The following is an 18,448-nucleotide window of genomic DNA, read 5'->3' on the forward strand; positions in this document are numbered from 1 at the left end:
AATTAAGTGATCTTAACAGCCTAAAGAGAAGTGTTGCTTTTTTGTCTTTGCCCCCCACCTCCCACTGCAGACGCAGATCTCCATCTCCTTACTACAGCAGAGGCTACCGCTCACGATCCCGGTCACGCTCCTACTCGCCACGTATGTGTCAACATTTTTCTATCATCACCCCGTTGCGGTTATTTAACATATTTCGAGTTCGTAGGAAATTTAGGTGTTTATGTAACTTTCACAAGTACTTTCTAACAAGTACTTCTAACTTTAAAATAAATCATGTTTGTATTCTTTTTTTTAAAATATAAATCAAGTCTGACACCTAATCCTCTACCCTGTCCGTTTTTCTCCACAGGTCACTACTGAGCAGTTGGAAGAGAGAGAAGGCAACAGTTTCAGTGTTATTGTTCAGATGCCTTTTTTTTCTTGAGTTTTTGTTTGTTTTTTTTGCTTTGTTTTTAGATGTATGTTGTTTTGAAGGTCTAAATAAATGGTCCAAGAGATGCAGTCTGTCTAAGCACCACACACTCTGTGAATTTGTCATAACCAAATTTATAGGCAAACTTCAGAAAGTAGATGTATGTAAATAAGCAATTATTCGGATCTGCACCAAAAAAAAAAACATTTGATGTAATTTTGGGAATCCTAACAGCTAAAACCTTTTGCGGTGGTAAAAAAACAAAGGGCTGGGTTGTTTATGCTCAGCAGATTTGTTTTTTATACAGGAAGGATGTTCTTTGGTGGTTATATATCATAATTTCTTATTTTGCTGTTTATACGTAGCGGTCAAGATCCCAGTTTGCACGCGTTTAATGTTTTAAAGACATCTTTCTATTTATTTGTGTTTTTTTCTGGTGAAAAGTATGTTTTGGGGGTGTTGTACATACACAAAAAGATACTTTGGTCAGTTATTCTGTTGTTTAGTGACAGCTTGTAGTATACTGTGCCACATTGCCCTGTGGTTTTAGATGCAGGAATTGTATCATGAAATCTCAAACGGTTTGAGTTATTTGGTGTTTTTGTGTTTTTTCAAAACAAATAAAAATAGTACTGCTAAGTCTTCATGCATGCGCCCTCATTTGAGTGATTGTCTATAGAGCCCTGCTTTGTTGCAGTTTGAGTTTTCTACAGAGTTTCATATTTAAACATTTTATGAAATGTATTTTCAGTCTATCATGGAAACTTAGAACGATATTGTTACAGTCCTAATACATTTTTTTTTAAATATAAACACTGCATAATTCAGATGGTTCAATACCTTCAGGCTGCCAATGTACTTTCTGTAATGCTCTGTCAATGTCCCATAGGACATTTGCTTTCTGTTTTTGACTGCAGTTAGACAGTTTTAAGTTATGTTTTTAGCAACAGACTTAAATATACAATATTATGTGACGCAGTTCTAAAAGATTGTTTAAACTGCACAATATACAATTGGCATTGAACTAGAATATCAATGGAACTTGTGATTATTATTTTGTCAATTGACATTTTTAAGGTCAAGAATACACATAATTCATACTTTCTTAAAACAATGAAGGCAAGAGGTTTGTAAAGTGCTCAGAGAAAGAAAATCCATAAACTGTTGAATTGCAGAGCAAGATGTGTGATAAGATAAAAAAGTTCCAGAACAGCTTCATGTAATTTACAGTATTTTGTCATTGACTGTTTCCAATGTCAAGAATAAACTTTTATTCTCAAATGTGAATTATTCTGAACCCTAGCCTGTTATGCATTGGTTGTGTATGCATGTCTTTGAACATCACCATTCCCACGGAAAGATCGGCAGTAATGTGCGAAAGAACAGTAAAATATACCAAAAAAAATCATACTTTACGTTTGTAGGTAGAATGATACACATACACACAAATAATACATTAATTAAAGGATTAAAGGACAATTGTTTTACAAAAAAAATGCATACATAGCTAAACCAAATCAAACTCCAAAGAAGGTAAAGTACCATTTTTTAATATAATAAGGGTTGAAGTTTTTTGTAGTTAAAAGAGAAGTGGGTATAAGTAAGAAGTTAACAAGAAAAGGTATTTATTAAAGAAAATGGGGCATGTGAAATATTTAAATTAAGCCATATCATTTGTATTAGCACTGTAAAATAAAAAATAATAAAATATATTTTAGGTTAAAAGAATAAAAACAGATAGGGGCTTCAAAATAGTGAAATTACAGGACTGTCAAATAAAACACGTAACTTTGTGCAGTCTGTCAGAACACCGCTCTGCTGACGGGGCGTTCCAGCTCGTTCTCCGACCAATCACAGAACGCGCACGGTTAAACACTTCCGGTTTGCTCTGCTACTTGCCTTTCCCCCGGAGCGGCTGCTGTGTGCAGATATCAGAGGAGTGAATACCACGTAGCTAAAAAAATATATTGGCTAAAAAAAGACATTAAGGTACTGAAACAGTAGTTTTTCCAGATAATTAGCTTGAGGACTATTTGTAAATACTGGAAAATGCTCACGGCAGTATTTGTTTAGTAAAATATTCTAGCTAACAAGTAGCTAGGAGTGGTCTCAGTGAACCATTAGCTTACTGTTAGTTAGCATGCTGTGTTTGAATGAGCGTATGACTGGAACCCGGCTGTGGCTGGAGCTGCCTAAACACGTTTTAAGTGCAGCTAGTTGAACAGGAACTAGCTACTTGATGATACATGCGTAACTGTTAACGAGCCGAGATGTTGTTAGGTTACAAATAAGCCTGGCTTTGTTGACATATTTGGGGTGATGGTGTATCTAACTTGTTACTCTCGCAGATGCCCCCCAAAAAGACAGAAGCCCCTAAAGAGCCTTTATTGATTGGACGATTTGGAACCTCACTGAAGATCGGGATCGTGGGGTTACCCAATGTTGGGTATGTACATGAAATAAGTAATGGATGCTAGCTGAGCAGTTGTTGTTGTTATATGAGTGAATTAACAGATAAATCATTAAAGGTCACTATTGCACTGCTGTTGACACTCTCCTCTGTCTACGCAGGAAATCCACCTTTTTCAATGTGCTGACCAAAAGCCAAGCTGCTGCAGAGAACTTCCCATTCTGCACAATTGACCCAAATGAGAGCAGGGTGCCTGTGCCCGATGAGCGCTTTGACTTCCTATGCGAATACCACAAACCAGCCAGGTTTGTGTTATGTCCTGACAACTGTTTGTTTTTTGTTTGTCCGTGGATTTCTGTCTCGTCAACAATCCTTCATTGACTGGATGTTTTGCCTCTTTAGTAAGGTTCCAGCTTTTCTCAACGTCGTGGACATTGCTGGTCTGGTGAAGGGAGCGCACTCAGGACAGGGACTTGGAAATAACTTTCTCTCCCACATCAGTGCCTGTGACGGCATCTTCCACATGACGCGTGAGTTGTCAATACTGCGGCTGCTGTCTAGTAACAACTGAGGAGACAGCACAGGTGTTGAAGGGCTAGCAAAGATCAATTTCTACGCTTGTTGAAGGGAGACAAGCTCATTTTAAGAATTCATTAATGTTATGCTAGTGGATCAGAGAAGATTATATATTCTGTTCTTCAGCAAGGTTTCTAACCTTGATACTTTGTGGTACTGAGTACCACAAAGTATAACTCTAACTATTAAGTATTAAAAGCGGACATTGAATGTCTGGTCAAACTTGTAATTTTACTTTTTTGTTGTCCCTGTCTCCCTAATAGTTCTTGATATAATCCAATTTCAGACTATTTCATTAAGCAATGGACTGATATGGCTGCTTTTATTTGAGGACTTCAACTTATGGAATGAATTAGACTGTAGAGAAACAGGTTTACATTTCTCAAAGTAAGATATGCATGAAATATTTCTGGTTTCAGTTATGAAACTGAAAGTATAACAACATCCAGTCCAAGCTAGAAATTAAAGTGAAAGCTTTTAGATTTGTGATTTTTCTGGCATGTAAAAGAGACGATGCAAAATTGATTTTTCAGACCAATATTAAGTCTATACTTTAGCATTTATAGAATTAGGTTTTAACTGGGTACACATTCTCATCTAAAGGTCTTCTGAAGTGTGCATGAATTTATTCCACAGTAATATCAGTTGGCAAGTAAACAGCTAGTTTATAGGCTTTTGGAATAACATGGTTGTTACTACCTGTAACAGGCGGACTTCACCTGTCAACGCATGTGTTTTTCAGGTGCATTTGATGATGAGGATATTATCCATGTGGAGGGTAACGTTGACCCAGTGAGGGACATTGAGATCATCCACGAAGAGCTGCGACTAAAGGACGAGGAAATGATTCCTCAAATCCTTGACAAACTGGAGAAAAACGCCATCAGAGGCGGTGACAAAAAACTGAAACCTGAATATGTCAGTATATGTTTATGTTCTATGTTTTCCTGTTTTACATCTGTGTCACTGCAACCAATTGGGGGATAAAGGAGATGATAACCTGTTATCAGTCTGCAGACTTAATTTAATCTGCTGTTTCTTGCTGCAGGATATCATGTTGAAGGTAAAGAACTGGATAGTGGAGGAGAAGAAACACGTCAGATTTTACCCTGACTGGAACGACAAAGAGGTAATGATGTATGTGTATGTATGGGTGTGTGCATGCGTGTCCTTGAATTAGTTTGTGTGTTAGTCTTGTGTGTCTATAAGTGTTTGGCGGTATTAGGTGTGTACCCAATGTCATTATTGACCATCAAGCTTCTATTAAGGTTTTCAGATGAAGCTTTAAATGTCTGTTGTCAATACCCTAAAAAAAGTCCTCAAACATAATCCTCAATTTGAATAAAGTGATTAGTCGGATTATTTGTCCTAGTCTCTCTCTTTTTTGTTAAATCAACTTTCTGTAATGAATCTAATTTGCTAGTTAGTGGGTGCCTCCCTTTGTGTCCAGTGAGCGGAGGAGCAAACGTTTTTTGACTAAAGTAACAGCAAGAAATATCAGTTATTGAATCAGAAAAACAATCGGAAAACAATCCTACGCAGTTAAGGAATCTAATTCTACAAATAGTATAATACTAATAATATTAGCTTGCTATATGCTATTAGCTTGTATGGACAGAGTAGTCTGATTGGTCAAAAGCTCAGGTGATACAATACTAATGAGATAATCCTAACCCTACGAAAGAGTCTCAAAAGCTATAAAAGCTACTGATGCAGAACCAAACTGTTTTACGAGCTGTACCCTACATTATCTCCACAGATTGAGGTGTTGAACAAACATCTGCTTCTGACATCCAAGCCCATGATCTACCTGGTTAATCTCTCAGAGAAGGACTACATCAGGAAAAAAAACAAGTGGTAGGTTTGCTTTAACCCACCCAGTGAGCATAAGCTCATGTGAGTGTCCCCAGACGCTGTTTGGGTATGCAGCTATGTTTTGAACATTAAGAATAACTCTTGCTGGCTGCTCTTCTCAGGTTGGCAAAAATCAAGGAGTGGGTAGACGCTCATGACCCCGGGGCTCTGGTCATTCCCGTGAGTGGATCTATTGAGTCTAAAATCCAGGACATGGATGAGGAGGAGAAGAAGAAGTACTGCGAGGAAATGAAGACGCAGAGGTGAGACATAAACTCACAGTGAATTATAAATCAGGTTGAGAAATAATTGAACTGCCACTTAGGGCTGCAACTAACGATTATTATGTTTGTTGATTAATCTCAAATATTATCATTATCAGTTGTTTGCAGCTAATATAAATATTATACATGTTTTCAGTGTTGTCTCTATGGCTATGACAAATCAAAGTGTCTTTACTGCAAACGACCATTGACTCAACTGACATTGGATAATTCAATGAGTCAACACCATTTTATAATTCATAATATAAATGTTTTAAGTAACTTAATCACAGATGTGATGCTTTTATCATTGAATGCACCTTTTTTTTAAGCTACATATCTGCTTGAGTTGCTCCATCATGACTTCTCTCTTTGTTTCTAGTGTTTTGACCAAAATAATCAAAACCGGCTACGCAGCACTACAGCTGGAATACTTCTTCACAGCAGGACCAGATGAGGTGCGAGCTTGGACCATCAGGGTAAGTGCTGTGAAGTGAATAAATCTTTCTATTAAGATCATTATTACTGTACGTCCTCAAAATGCAGTGTTTTGTTTAAAAAAATCTTTGTCATGGTTGTTTCGAAAGTGTCATTTACAATTGATTTATTTAAAGCAGAAGACATGTTCTGTTACTACACATGAATGGCCTGATGTGTAGGATAGGATAGGACCAGCAGTATTTTTCTCAGGATTTGTTTTTTTGACACCATCATATTCGTTTGCTGCAGATCTTGTTAAAATGGAGAGTTAAACTTTGATGCTTTTTCTTATCTGTGGTAAATAATTCTTCATGGTGGCAGTATATTAGTTTGTTTTTAGTTAACTTCTTCATTTTATGTGATTTGCTCCAACAGAAAGGGACCAAGGCTCCTCAAGCTGCAGGAAAGATCCACACTGACTTTGAGAAAGGCTTCATCATGGCGGAGGTGATGAAGTACAAAGACTTCAAAGAGGAGGGCAGTGAAAATGCAGCCAAGGTGTGTTTTTATGGAGCATAATTACAAACTTGAACTGGCACTGAATTTCTGCCAATAACAGATTGGAATTGTTTTTTTTCTTTCAAACGCTCTTGAATACAATTTAAGTTTGTTCTCTCTTACAGGCGGCTGGGAAATACAGGCAACAGGGCAGGAACTACGTGGTAGATGACGGCGACATTATCTTTTTCAAATTCAACACACCCAACGCACCTAAAAAGAAGCCATAAGAACACAAAATCACCAGAGGGAGAACTCAGAATACTGTTAATTTGGGCCCCAAAGAGCTACACCGTGTGCTGGTTTCCATATTTATCTTTCAAATTCAGAAGATCAGCTCAGCTATTATTTACTCAACTGGTCTGATCTGAATCTATTGGAATTATTCAATATAATTACATTTCTATACAAGCACAGCATACATTCTTGCCTATAATATTTGGCACCTTGTGTACCAGTCAAATATTTTTGAAAACATATTCTCGCTTTCATGTTCCCAACGAAAAAAAGGTATAACTGAAATGAGAAATGTATAATTTCACTGGGTAAAGACAATTAGGAAACTGTAACAGAGCATAAACTATTTCTTTATGATTGATGCTGTCCATGTGTTTTCAAGATGCATCGGATGATCAGAGCGTGTCCCCTTTTCTAGATGCTTTTTGATCATTTTAGCTAGAATCAAAGAGTCATAACATGTTTTGTTGTTGAATTTTTTTGGATGATATTTAAGCCCTAAAACAAAAACAGCTTGCCTTTTTGTCATTATTCAACAATTACCTTCATGATGACCTCGCATCATAGCAACCTTCTACTACAGCGTGGCATGATCAATCTGTAATTCAGATCTTATATCATACAAAAGCTATGAGTGATGGTAATATACAGCATGTGTAGTTTGGTACAGGTGCCTGGTCACCATGAAATGTGTAAACGGTGTATTTCCCCTTGAATTAAAATTACATGAAATGTTTTCTTAGTTTTTTTTATGCCTTTTCCTCAATTCAACTTTCTTATGCTATTCACAATTAAGCCATAACTCCTTATCCAATTATACTAAAAACAATAAACATTTGACTGGTGCTGTGTAAACTACTAAGAGAAAATAAAAACCATCGTTGAGTGTGGCATTTCAGGACGCAACTGTGCTGTATTCTGAGACGAAGGATATTATTATTTTAAAGAGCAAATCAGGACGAGACCCCCGAATGGATCATTTTGTGATACACACTACTTTTATTGACTTTGGTTTGGTTTTGAAAAATAAAAACAGACGTTCACATTATGAACTCCACCCTGTGTCATAAGATAAGGCTTCAGTGTAAACCAGCTCGGCGAGAGCTCCGTGGATCAGCTACACTATACGGCTTCATAATGCTTCTTGTTTCACGGCCTCCACAGTGTGAATGTCTTCATTTTCAAGAGAACAAACCCCTAATTTAACATCTTGTGGAAGATAAAAAAATCTGAAGAAAGCCAAGATATAATAAACATCATCCTCATCAATATGCATGTCAATAAAAGGAGACAAAAATCTCTTATTGCTTTGTGTCTTTCTATTTTTTCCTTCTTCAAGGCTAAAGTCACAACATGAGGGAATGAATGGACTGTGCCTTTGGAAAAAATACATTGGTTTCAAATCTAGAAATAAAATAGTAATGCTATTTAGAGTGTTTAAATACAATCACTTAATACATTAATATATATAAACAAGCTAAATTGATAACCCAATGTGTCCTTAACGATGCATTAATAAGCAAATAATTTAGACAAATAACTCATCTCTCTTACGTAGTGATCGAACATTTGCCATTTCATTATATTTTCTCATCTAAATGTTAATTCAATTGCATTTTAAAATGGAATCGCAAAAGACATTTTAAAAGGGGCATTTCTATTTTAATTTGATCTAGTTATGGCTGTTTAAAACTATTTTGCCACAAAATCCACTCAGGAGCTATTCTGAAGCCTTCGATCTTATCAGCAGATGGCGTTCCCATGAAAATGTTGATGGATAAATTATATTTTAGTTAAAACAGTGAATTTGCGAGGGTACTAAGGATGTTGAATACTAAAGATTTGTAATCTGTGATATAAAATTGAATTGAAATTTTAAAATGTAATTTGTTGATATGCAATCTTCAAGTTGTCAGAACTGTGTGCAAAATTATAATCTTGAGATTTTTTTCTGATACCTTTAAGGACTTCTCATACAAGTTTATTTAAAAGTTGACATTGAAAGTTTCATTTGATTGTTTTAACTCGAACCTATCACAATTTTATGACATAACTTTACGAAAAATATTTGTTTGCAGTGCAGAAAGAGAAGATTGCAGCAATGGAGGCCGACTGACAAATTACAGAGATCGTCAAACTTTAAAAAGCTGAATCGTCGCACATCTATTGCATGTCGTGTGTAATGGCGAAAAGAAAACGCGCTGCATGTAAACAAAGACCAACATTGAGATTATCAATCTTGCTTTTACATTAACATGATCAAATGAAGGGTGTAATTTCGACAGAAACGCGCCAGATTAACAAGTATCTCAGTTGGGGATTCAACAACTGCATTCCCTCTCTTCACACGCTCAACAACAAACAGGAAACACACGTCCTATAAAAAAAAGATTGAAGTGTCACGTAGCCAATGACGTCTGGCGTTCCCCCCGCTCAGCCAATCACATCAGAGAAGAAGGGCGGGACGTCCTGTAATGCGATGCAAATTCGACAGTCAAGCCTGTTAGTCCCACCTTTTTGTGTTTCCCGCACCGTCAATCAAAATAGAAAAAAATCGACCCGAATTCACCGATCAACACTAGCCCGCCTTTGATAAAATAATCATGTTTGGAGTTTAGTTTATCAGATAGTCCACCTGGTTCCTACCACTCACGCTATGACTGGTACGTAAACAGTTACCGCATCGAAGCGCGCAACTAATCGGTGAGTTTGTGCAACGTACAGCGAAGCAAGCTGCGTCTTTTTATCTTTTTGCTCTGCTGCTAACTAGCTAGATATGGTTAGCTCTCGGAGCTAGCTGGCTAGCAACGAAGTTGACAAAGTAAACAGTCAATCTGGGCCGAAATAGCCGCAGAATTTGCACTGCGAAGTTGAATTTCACAGTCGGCTCCTTTCGGACTGGAGAGTGGGGATGCTTTGCGAGCTTTTCTGGCAGGCAGGAGTTGAAGATTACAGAGTTTTGCTGAGTTCCCCCCCGTCTCTCTGCTAGCGCCAGAGCAGCCTCTGAAACAAGGAGAAATGGCGTCCGCGGACGTGGACAGCAGTCAAAGCGAGTTTCTGCAACCCGGCGGCGCAGCGGAAACACAGGTATCCGACATTTTCTAGCTCGTCTTTCTCGCTCGCTTTCGATTGCTGGTTGTGTTTTTGAGAGCATGAAGTTCACACGTTTTAAAATTTTGATGGCATGGGGTGAAAGCCGTACACTTCCTGTGTTCCCCTCAATAACGGCCACCCACTTTACCCCTGTAAAACCCGCCCATAGTGGGTAGGACACTGAAGTCAGTCACTTGGGTCGGCTTGCTGGAAGATAGCCGGTTTACCTTCGGCCGGCAGTACGCCGGGGGTGATAATACTGCAGGGATAGCGACCATAATCACAACAGTAGCGTTCAATTGTGTTGTAATAGCTACCCATCCCCCACACGCCCTGCACTCGATCATTTCTGAGCCTGTTATCTGCCCTCCGTGTGGTGGTTGCTTCTTGGTTGTGGCTGTTGCATCGTTTGCGTCAGCACAAATCCTATATGATCCCCCAACACACACACTCTCTGTGATTTTACTCTCTTTGATGTAGCAGAACAATCTCTGAAACCATGAATGATTTTCAGAAAATATTCTGGCTTGCTCTCTTTTCCTGTGATCTGATTCTTCTCGATCAAGTGTGTTCTGTGCTTGTTAATCTTTGTGTGTAATTTGACTCCCAGACTACAGATATGTCTGCAATTCAGCTGACGGGTTCAGATCGATGGGAGGTATTAACGCCTGTCTCGACTGGGAAGGAAGATCAGGGAATTGTCCACATTCAAAACTCTGGGATCGTCACGTCCAACGGCCAGTACATGCTTCCTATTGGGAGTCTCCCCAACCAGCCCATCTATGTTACAGCATCTGGGAATGAGGCTGCATCCAATGGCGTGTCAGGCATTCAGTATCAGGTACAAAGAGACAGAAACAACATGTTAAATGCTGTATGTGTTCAGTTCAGGCAAAGATCTTGATTAAAAATTGTGGTTCGTTCTTTCAGGTCATCCCCCAAATCCAAAATGCAGATGGGACACTTGCAGGATTCACACATGGACTGGATGATGGCACAGGGCAGATCCATCTCCTCCAAGATGGCGGCCATGGCAGCATTGGAATCAGCTGTGCCACAACAGCGACCACAGACCTTCTGACGCAGGCGGGGCATATACAGTCAATCCAAGGCGTCTCGCTGTCCGGGGGGTCAGCGTACACCAGCACAGGATCTGTAGGGCTGCCCGGCAACATAACGTTTGTCCCGATAAACAGTGTGGATCTGGAGTCTCTAGGGCTGACTGGAGCGCACACGGTCCCCATCGCAACAGGGGTAACGGCTGAAGGTCAGCTGATCATGGGCGGCCAGACGCTGGACAGTCATGGCCAGGACACAGGTATAAAGCAGTCGCTGGTGACGGTAAGCGCCGCAAACCAAGAACTCTACGTGCCAACCACCACTTCCTCTAACTCCTCCCATCTTCCGGAGACCATCGACGGTACCGGAGTTCTGACCCAAGCAACAGCCGTGTCTGCCGGCGTGTCCGACCCCTCCTCGGATAACTTCAACTCCCACAACCACCTGCAGCAAATCCAGGTCAGAGAGTGTGTGTGTGTGTGTGTGTGTGTGTGTGTGTGTGTGTGTGTGTGTGTGTGTGTCTTTAACACCATATCAGGCGTTTCTTTGTGATATGCTCGACATGCTCACCTACTCTGGGCTTTTTAAAAATGACTCTTGTCTTCACTAGAGCCATAACTAGTGTTAAATGGAGCTGGGAATTAGTTGGGTTGTAACTGATTAATTGTCACCGACAGGACATTTGACAAATGCAGTTATTGACGGGTTATCGGCTAATTAATCGTCTACCGTCTTTTCCTATCGTCTTTATATCGACCGCACCATTGCGTAATTCTGTTTGAAGATACAATAATAGAGTAACTGCGTTTTCTTTTTAAGATACAGGTTTGCTTGAGCGGCTCCATCATAGCTTCTCTGTGTGTAGTTTCATTATTATATCGTCCACTACCGGTCGACCTCAAGTATTGGACTAAAATACTTTCTTGGTATTGTCCAAAATGTGTCCATAGCTCAGAGTTTTGGAAACGAACAATTACTGAACACTGGAATCGAATAGCTGATCAGGCTTGTGGTCCTGTTTATTTATTCTTTGATTTGATTAATCCTCGTTTGAGCATTTAAGAATGTGACATTTTTAGTTCAATGGCAATATTTTTGTTGAAAAGGCCTGATAATATCCCCATAGTAACATTTTTGTATTGCTATTAGAAGTCAAGTCTTGCATTGACCCTGGCACCTAAACATCAAAAGGTTGATGGGGTATTAAGTAGATATTGATTTGATTTAAAGGACCGAACAAGCCACAAGATTGGAATACATTGCTGTAAGACACAAGCTTACTATGTTACTTAACCTTTGAGAATTCACTCGGTGTGTCTGATATGTATCTCCAGTGTAACATAACTAGGTGGCCGACCCACCTTGACTTTGACTCAGATGAGGGAGGGCTTGTTTTCTCTTTTCTTCCTTGTTGCATGTTTATACACTGCGAAACTTCATCGGAAAGTTCAGACTGTACTTCTATCATGATCAGATGTCAGCTTGTGAATACGTTGTTGTTGTGGAACCAGCTCTCAGGTGTTCAGCACTCCCTCCCCTGAGGGTCAACAATCACAAATGAGTTATTTGCCACTGGGAAATGCTCCAGCTTGCAATTTATTAACATACGATTAAGACAGTGCTGTTGAACCAGAACCTCCTGCATCGAAACATGACACGAGTGCTGCTCTCTTCACCTCTTGTGTGCAGGTCTCATCCTCCAACGCCACCACCCTCTCGCAGCCCATCCTGCATCTGTCTGGGGACAGTCATGCCCAGCTGGTTCAGGGTCAGGACCTGAATGCAGGAGGTCAGACTCTACAGAGTGTGCAGCTGGTCAACCCGGGGACCTTCCTCATCCAGGCCCAAACTGTCACTGCTACTGGACAGATCCAGTGGCAGACCTTCCAGGTAACCGATAAGGACTGTTTGGGAAGTTTCAAATCAACAAAGTGGCCGACAGAAGTTGCTTATGGGCGGCTTAGGGCAGCTGTAGCTCATGGGGTGAGCGGTCATCCTGCAACCACGAGGTAGCCGGTTTGATCCACTGGTCTCCCAATAGTTTGCATGTCGAAGTGTCCTTGAGCAAGACCCTAAACCCCCGCTTGCTCCCAGTTGCGCTTCTCAGCAGCCCACTGCTCCTAAATTGCTATGGATGGGTTAAATGCAGAGCGCAACGTAATATGACGACGTAATAAAGCTTAAATTATGTGCCACATTCAAGCAGCACGTTGTGTTTTTTGCTCCAGGAAAGATTATTAACGCGCATCTCATCTCCCTCTGTAGGTTCAAGGTGTCCAGTCACTCCAGGGGCTTCAGTTGCCCCAGGGGCAGGGGCAGGCCCAGCAGCTGACCCTCGCCCCGGTCCATACCCTCCCTCTGGGCCAGACGGGCCAGGTCAGCCTGCCCAACCTCCAGACAGTCACAGTGAACTCTGTAGCACAAACTGGAGTTCAGTACACGCATGGCGACGACGCCAACAGTCCAGCTGGTACGGGAACACGCGCCGCACACTCGCACATCACTATTCATTTGAACTTAACCCAATCTTAGATTTCTCCTGTCACTTCAAGAGACCCTAAATCTTCACCTTCTTCCCTGGCGCAGGCATCCAGATAAAGGAGGAACCGGACTCCGAGGAGTGGCAGCTGAGTGGGAACTCCACGCTGAACCCCAGCGATCTGAACAACCTGCGCGTTCAGATTGGCGAGGAGGAAATGGACATGCAGGGCGGGGAGGGCAAGCGGCTCCGCAGAGTAGCCTGCACCTGCCCCAACTGCAAAGAGTCCGGAGGAAGGTATGTCGGAAACACACACACACACACACACACACACACACACACACACACACACACACACACACACACACACACACACACTGTAATTATAGTAATAACGACATCACAACCATGTTATGCTGGGCAGTTCGGCGACAGACAATTTCAATTCAAACCATCACTTTTCATCTTACCCAGATGTTGTTGGTTGCAGCAGCTGTATGTTTCCAAACCTCACATTTGCTTCTCCTGTAAAGTTTAAGGATTTGATTTCAACTTGAAATGATCTTGTTTACCCAGCTCTACATATCTGGATCGAGGTGGTTTAGCTTGTTTTTGTGTCCTGTTCACGTGGCATTTAGCTTTCAGATTTGCATGCAAACAAACAAAAGAAAATGCACACGTTGTCTCCTCCTTTTGAGCCCAGTGACGCTAGATTAGTATTCAGTTGTTAAGGATTTCTTGCGTTGTCTTTTATTAAGATTAGTTTGTACCTACATTGCGTATTTTCAGCCGTTGTTAAAACCCCCCCCGCCCCAACTAATTTCTTGTTTTTGCGGCCTTTCGCAGAGGTTCAGGCATGGGGAAGAAGAAGCAGCACATCTGCCACATCGCCGGCTGCGGGAAGGTTTACGGGAAGACGTCTCATCTTCGAGCTCACCTGCGCTGGCACAGCGGGGAGAGACCCTTCGTCTGCAACTGGATGTTCTGCGGGAAGAGGTTCACCCGGAGCGACGAGCTGCAGAGACACCGGAGGACACACACAGGTGAGGCGACGCTCAAATCACCCCGAACACAGTTATACAGGTCTGCGTCTGGAGAAAGAGGTAAATGAGTAACGTCGATACAGACCTTTACAGGAACACGTCTAGTTTTTTTTATAGATCTTCCTGTTGTTGGACTGCAGTTAAAAGATAACACTTCCCACAACATTTTCACATTTGCCTGCAACTGTCCTCGCGATTAGGGACACAATGTTCAGTGACGTCAAGCTTCGTCTGTGAAGTGAGAAAATGAAAACTTGCTTCGACGCTGCCCAGGAAATGTTGACTTCCAAACACTTAAGTTTGTTGTATTCCGGGCTTAAAAAAAGAAACTTTATGAACCAACGTTTGGTGGAAAAGGAAAATGCTAAATTCTGTGTGAGAGTTGACTCAACCAGCAAAACCTGGACTAGAGAACCACGGTGAGCGATTAATCTACGGCAATGCACGGTGTCGGCTGGTGGTTCTCCTGTTCTCTGCAACGCATTACCTCGTCTTGCATTATCATTCTGGTGTACGTGAGGAAAACCCTGCTCGGGCTTGTTTGTATGTCTTTAGGAGCAGCAGACTCGTACGCACGGTCAGCAGCACAAAAAACTGTGTTTCTACTTTCTACATCTGAAGACTCAGATTCTAATAAAATGACAAAACGCTTTGTGACACAGTTTCACATTAGACCTCGTCTATACATCTTGAGAAGAGCGAGTTTGTGCGTAAACGTTTCTAAACATTTTTTACCACCATTATTATCCTCAATGGGTAAACCAGCCATTTTAAAATACTTTATAAATACATATAGGCTTTGTTTTTTTTCTACGTGGCCTCAGTTAAACAAACAGAATGTACCCTCACCCTTCATATTCGATTCAATGATACAGCACAAATATAATAAGGAGCTCTATATATATATGTTTTGGCCTGTGGGGACGCTTTACAGTTGAACAAAAACAAACGTCTATTTCCATCCTTGTTTACGAAGTGGAGGTTTGCCTTTTTAAGGTTGTTTTTTTAAAACTTTATGACAGTTTAAGAACTTAAACATTGACTTTGGGCCGTCGTCTATTTATTTTCCTGACTTTGCACCTCAGATCGTAAACTAAAGTACTGCTGTCACTTCTTAAAAATGATCCCTCAACAGATTTTGGACTTTTTTTTTGTCGCGTGATTTTTATTGTTACTTATCATCCGACATATAAACACATTTTAATCGAGCGGCCCCGTTGGTCAGTCGGTGTTAAACGACGTGTGTTTCGTTGCTCTCTGTCTGATGTTTCTGCTTGGCCTCGCAGGAGAGAAGAAGTTTGTGTGCACGGAGTGCTCCAAGAGGTTCATGCGGAGCGACCACCTGGCCAAGCACATAAAGACTCACCAGAATAAGAAAGGCATGGTTCCTTCCTCCTCGTCTCCGCCCACCACCGACACCGTCATCACCGCCGACGGAACCACGCTCATCCTCCAGACCGCCACCCACGACCTCCTAGCCAATCAGGAGATCCCGTTGCAGCTGGTCACCGTGGCGTCCGGTGAGGTTATGGAATGAGGGGGCTCATGAGTCGGGTGTTTTTTTTTTGAGAACTGGCCTATCACAGGGACCTCTTGGGCTTTTCTCTTTCCCCTCTAACCTTTTTTTTTTTGTTTGTTTTTTACATATGAATATATACGTAAATATATATGACAAATATATATATTTTAAGAGTTATCATGACTTTGTGTTTGTTTTTTGCGGCCTTTTTATAGGCGGGCAAAAATAATAACATTAAAATGTGGTTGCTATTTACACACGTACACACACACACACACACACACACATGCATTAACACTCAACACGACATGAATACTCAACACAATGAAATGCCTTATTTTGTATCATAATCTTGTATAAAATGCTGGAGGTGCATGTGTTTTTTAAGCTTTGCAGATGTAACTGTAACGGAGATAAATGTGTTTGTGAAATGGAGATGATGGGATGGAGGAGTTTCTGAAAGAGCAAAGGAAGTAGTGAACCTCTCAGCGCTGCTTCCACGCCGAACTGTTGCACTGCTGCTGCCACGACCGACGGTGGTGGTTTTTAAAGGAATAGTTCAAGATTTTAGGGATAAATGTATTTTTTGGGGGGGAAGTTAGATGAGAAGATTAACACCACTCACGGTAAATCTGAAACTACTGGTTACCTTAACTTTTTTGGGGGGGGAAACGGCGAGTCTGGCTGTCCAAAGGCAACGCGATCTGTCCGTCAGCGCCTCTACGTGTCATCACTTCACACGTATCTTGTTTAAAGGTACAATATGCAACGATATCCTTAAAATCCGTGTATAGACTTGAGTGTACGCGGTGGCGTCGGTCTCTGCGGAGACACGGCCCTCCGTCTGTATGTTCTTTTCTTTTTTCTCATTCCCGCTGAGACAGACAGACGGACGGATGGAGGGGTGCCTTGGTCTTCACGGCATCGTCATACATAACATACAGCCATGTGAGTGCTATGAATCGGTTCATCTCTCTCTTAAGAAAGCAAAAACAAGCGCGTTTTCCCGAAATGTAGAACTTAAGACTTTAACAAACCGGCAGCGGTGGTCGTGGTCCAGTACGCGCCGCCGCTTCGAGCCGAGCAGGAGGTTCATCTGGGGGTCAGAGTAGGACGGCAGTGCCACTGTTAACTGATCGGAAGTTGTCCCCCCCCCCCGCGAGGAGGGGAAATACATGCAAAGCCGCTCTGAAAAGCAGAGGCAACTTCTTCCAGAATCTGGTCGGCCTCAACAGAATGTCTCATCTGTCCTCACGAGCACGCCGTCCGCTGTGCTTGTCCATGTCAAAAAAACTATTTTTTCTTTCCTTTTTTTTTTTCATATTTTTGTTGTAAATTCACATCGTGTATCAGTTTTCTGTGGCTCTCTTCGACGATCCGCACGTCATCTAAAAACAGACGCCGCGCGACGGCGATCACGGAAGCGTCGAGTGCTCGTCTCTGTGTTCCTCTTCGTCGCCATTGTCAGCTGCGGGGGGGGGGATGCACATGCACCGATGTCGCCATGTGAAGAAAACAAATGCAACAGATCATAAAGTCCCGACCCCACCCGAGGGTGTTTGTCATCGGACATTCCAGTTGGACCCCGCAGGATGTGGGATTAGTTTCGCAATAACTGCTCTGTTGGGAATTGTGGGCCGATGTCACTCAAGTCAAAAGGAAAACAATCAATCATGCCATTGTTTGTCGTTTTTAATTTCATTTTAATTATTGTAATCCCCTTCCTCAGTTTGTCCTCGTTTGTAGCATTCATTTACATGTATATTATCTTATTTTCACATTGTTTATAGAAGCCATTACTTAGTTAACTGAATTTGTTGTATCAAAACCTTATTTTAAGTGATTTTTTTTTTAAAGAATTGGTGTAAAAATTGAATGTTACCTTTTGTAAAACCTTTTTTCAAATGGATCACAATAAAAGTCTGAAACCTTCCAATAACCGGTTTTGTGTTGTTGAGGAGAGCGACACGGTTCCTCACGCGCAGGAGGAACATAATGCACTCCACAGCGTTACACTGCTTCTTTTTGGCATTTGGTACAATTTTCATACATTTGTTATAACAGATACAGACTTAGTTGTCTTATTAAGGATGGTATGATTTGTCCTTCCATGTTTTATGACATTTAAGTCTTACTGTTTATCGTTAGTTGGCTAACTTTATTCTATTATTTGTCCATTATTTTAAATAATTTAACCATAAACCATTATGCTAATGTATTAAATCTGTCGTTACATTATGCTCATTTCAACTTATTTAATATGTATAGATTGCAGCTCTTTAGCCTCTACTTTCCACTAGCTAACTATTTATCAATCGATCATAGTCCATTATCCTTTAAACTAATTTAACAATTGGCTTAAATGTAATGGCTAACGTATTCAATCTGTCAATTATTGCACTGTTCATTTCAACCATTCAATACATAATAGTTATACAGTGCAGCTCTTTAGCCTCTACGTCCATTAAACATCTTCTTTAGTTAACTATTGGAACTGTTTATCCACCAATGTTAGCTGGTAATTT

At 41.0% G+C, this 18,448-nt stretch overlaps 3 protein-coding genes across 7 annotated transcripts in view; all 3 read left to right on the forward strand.

The window, feature by feature from the left end:
• LOC137787990 (transformer-2 protein homolog alpha-like) overlaps nt 1–501 on the forward strand; it is a 4,321-nt gene extending 3,820 nt beyond the window's left edge. For all 3 annotated transcript variants that reach the window (XM_068580783.1, XM_068580781.1, XM_068580782.1), the window contains 2 exons: nt 71–141; nt 350–501. In XM_068580783.1, the coding sequence (XP_068436884.1) occupies nt 71–141; nt 350–360 (82 nt within the window). In that variant the 3' untranslated portion in view covers nt 361–501. The remainder of the gene's footprint in view (nt 1–70; nt 142–349) is intronic.
• A 1,805-nt stretch (nt 502–2,306) lies between these two features.
• On the forward strand, nt 2,307–7,466 carry LOC137788157 (obg-like ATPase 1). Its single transcript, XM_068581001.1, has 11 exons — nt 2,307–2,401; nt 2,761–2,858; nt 2,984–3,127; nt 3,225–3,352; nt 4,141–4,316; nt 4,447–4,527; nt 5,158–5,255; nt 5,375–5,515; nt 5,898–5,994; nt 6,371–6,493; nt 6,619–7,466. The coding sequence occupies exons 2-11, from the start codon at nt 2,761–2,763 to the stop codon at nt 6,721–6,723; spliced, it is 1,191 nt and encodes a 396-aa protein (XP_068437102.1). The 5' UTR covers nt 2,307–2,401; the 3' UTR covers nt 6,724–7,466.
• Nucleotides 7,467–9,264: 1,798 nt separating this feature from the next.
• Nucleotides 9,265–17,827, forward strand: LOC137787692 (transcription factor Sp3-like). 3 transcript variants are annotated; one of them, XM_068580380.1, is made up of 9 exons: nt 9,265–9,433; nt 9,720–9,817; nt 10,434–10,664; nt 10,754–11,341; nt 12,572–12,772; nt 13,148–13,352; nt 13,469–13,658; nt 14,208–14,404; nt 15,691–17,827. In XM_068580380.1, exons 2-9 carry the CDS (start codon nt 9,749–9,751, stop codon nt 15,939–15,941), a joined length of 1,932 nt encoding a protein of 643 aa, XP_068436481.1. In that variant the 5' UTR covers nt 9,265–9,433; nt 9,720–9,748; the 3' UTR covers nt 15,942–17,827. The 3 variants fall into 3 exon arrangements, with proteins under 3 accessions (XP_068436481.1, XP_068436480.1, XP_068436482.1); XM_068580379.1 differs by having other exon boundaries at nt 9,265–9,817; XM_068580381.1 differs by lacking the exon at nt 9,720–9,817.
• Nucleotides 17,828–18,448: the final 621 nt, after the last annotated feature.

The sequence above is a fragment of the Clinocottus analis genome, unplaced genomic scaffold (assembly GCF_023055335.1).
Source record: "Clinocottus analis isolate CAN_PGR_092001 unplaced genomic scaffold, fCliAna1.0.p SCAF_17, whole genome shotgun sequence".
Taxonomy (NCBI): domain Eukaryota; kingdom Metazoa; phylum Chordata; class Actinopteri; order Perciformes; family Cottidae; genus Clinocottus; species Clinocottus analis.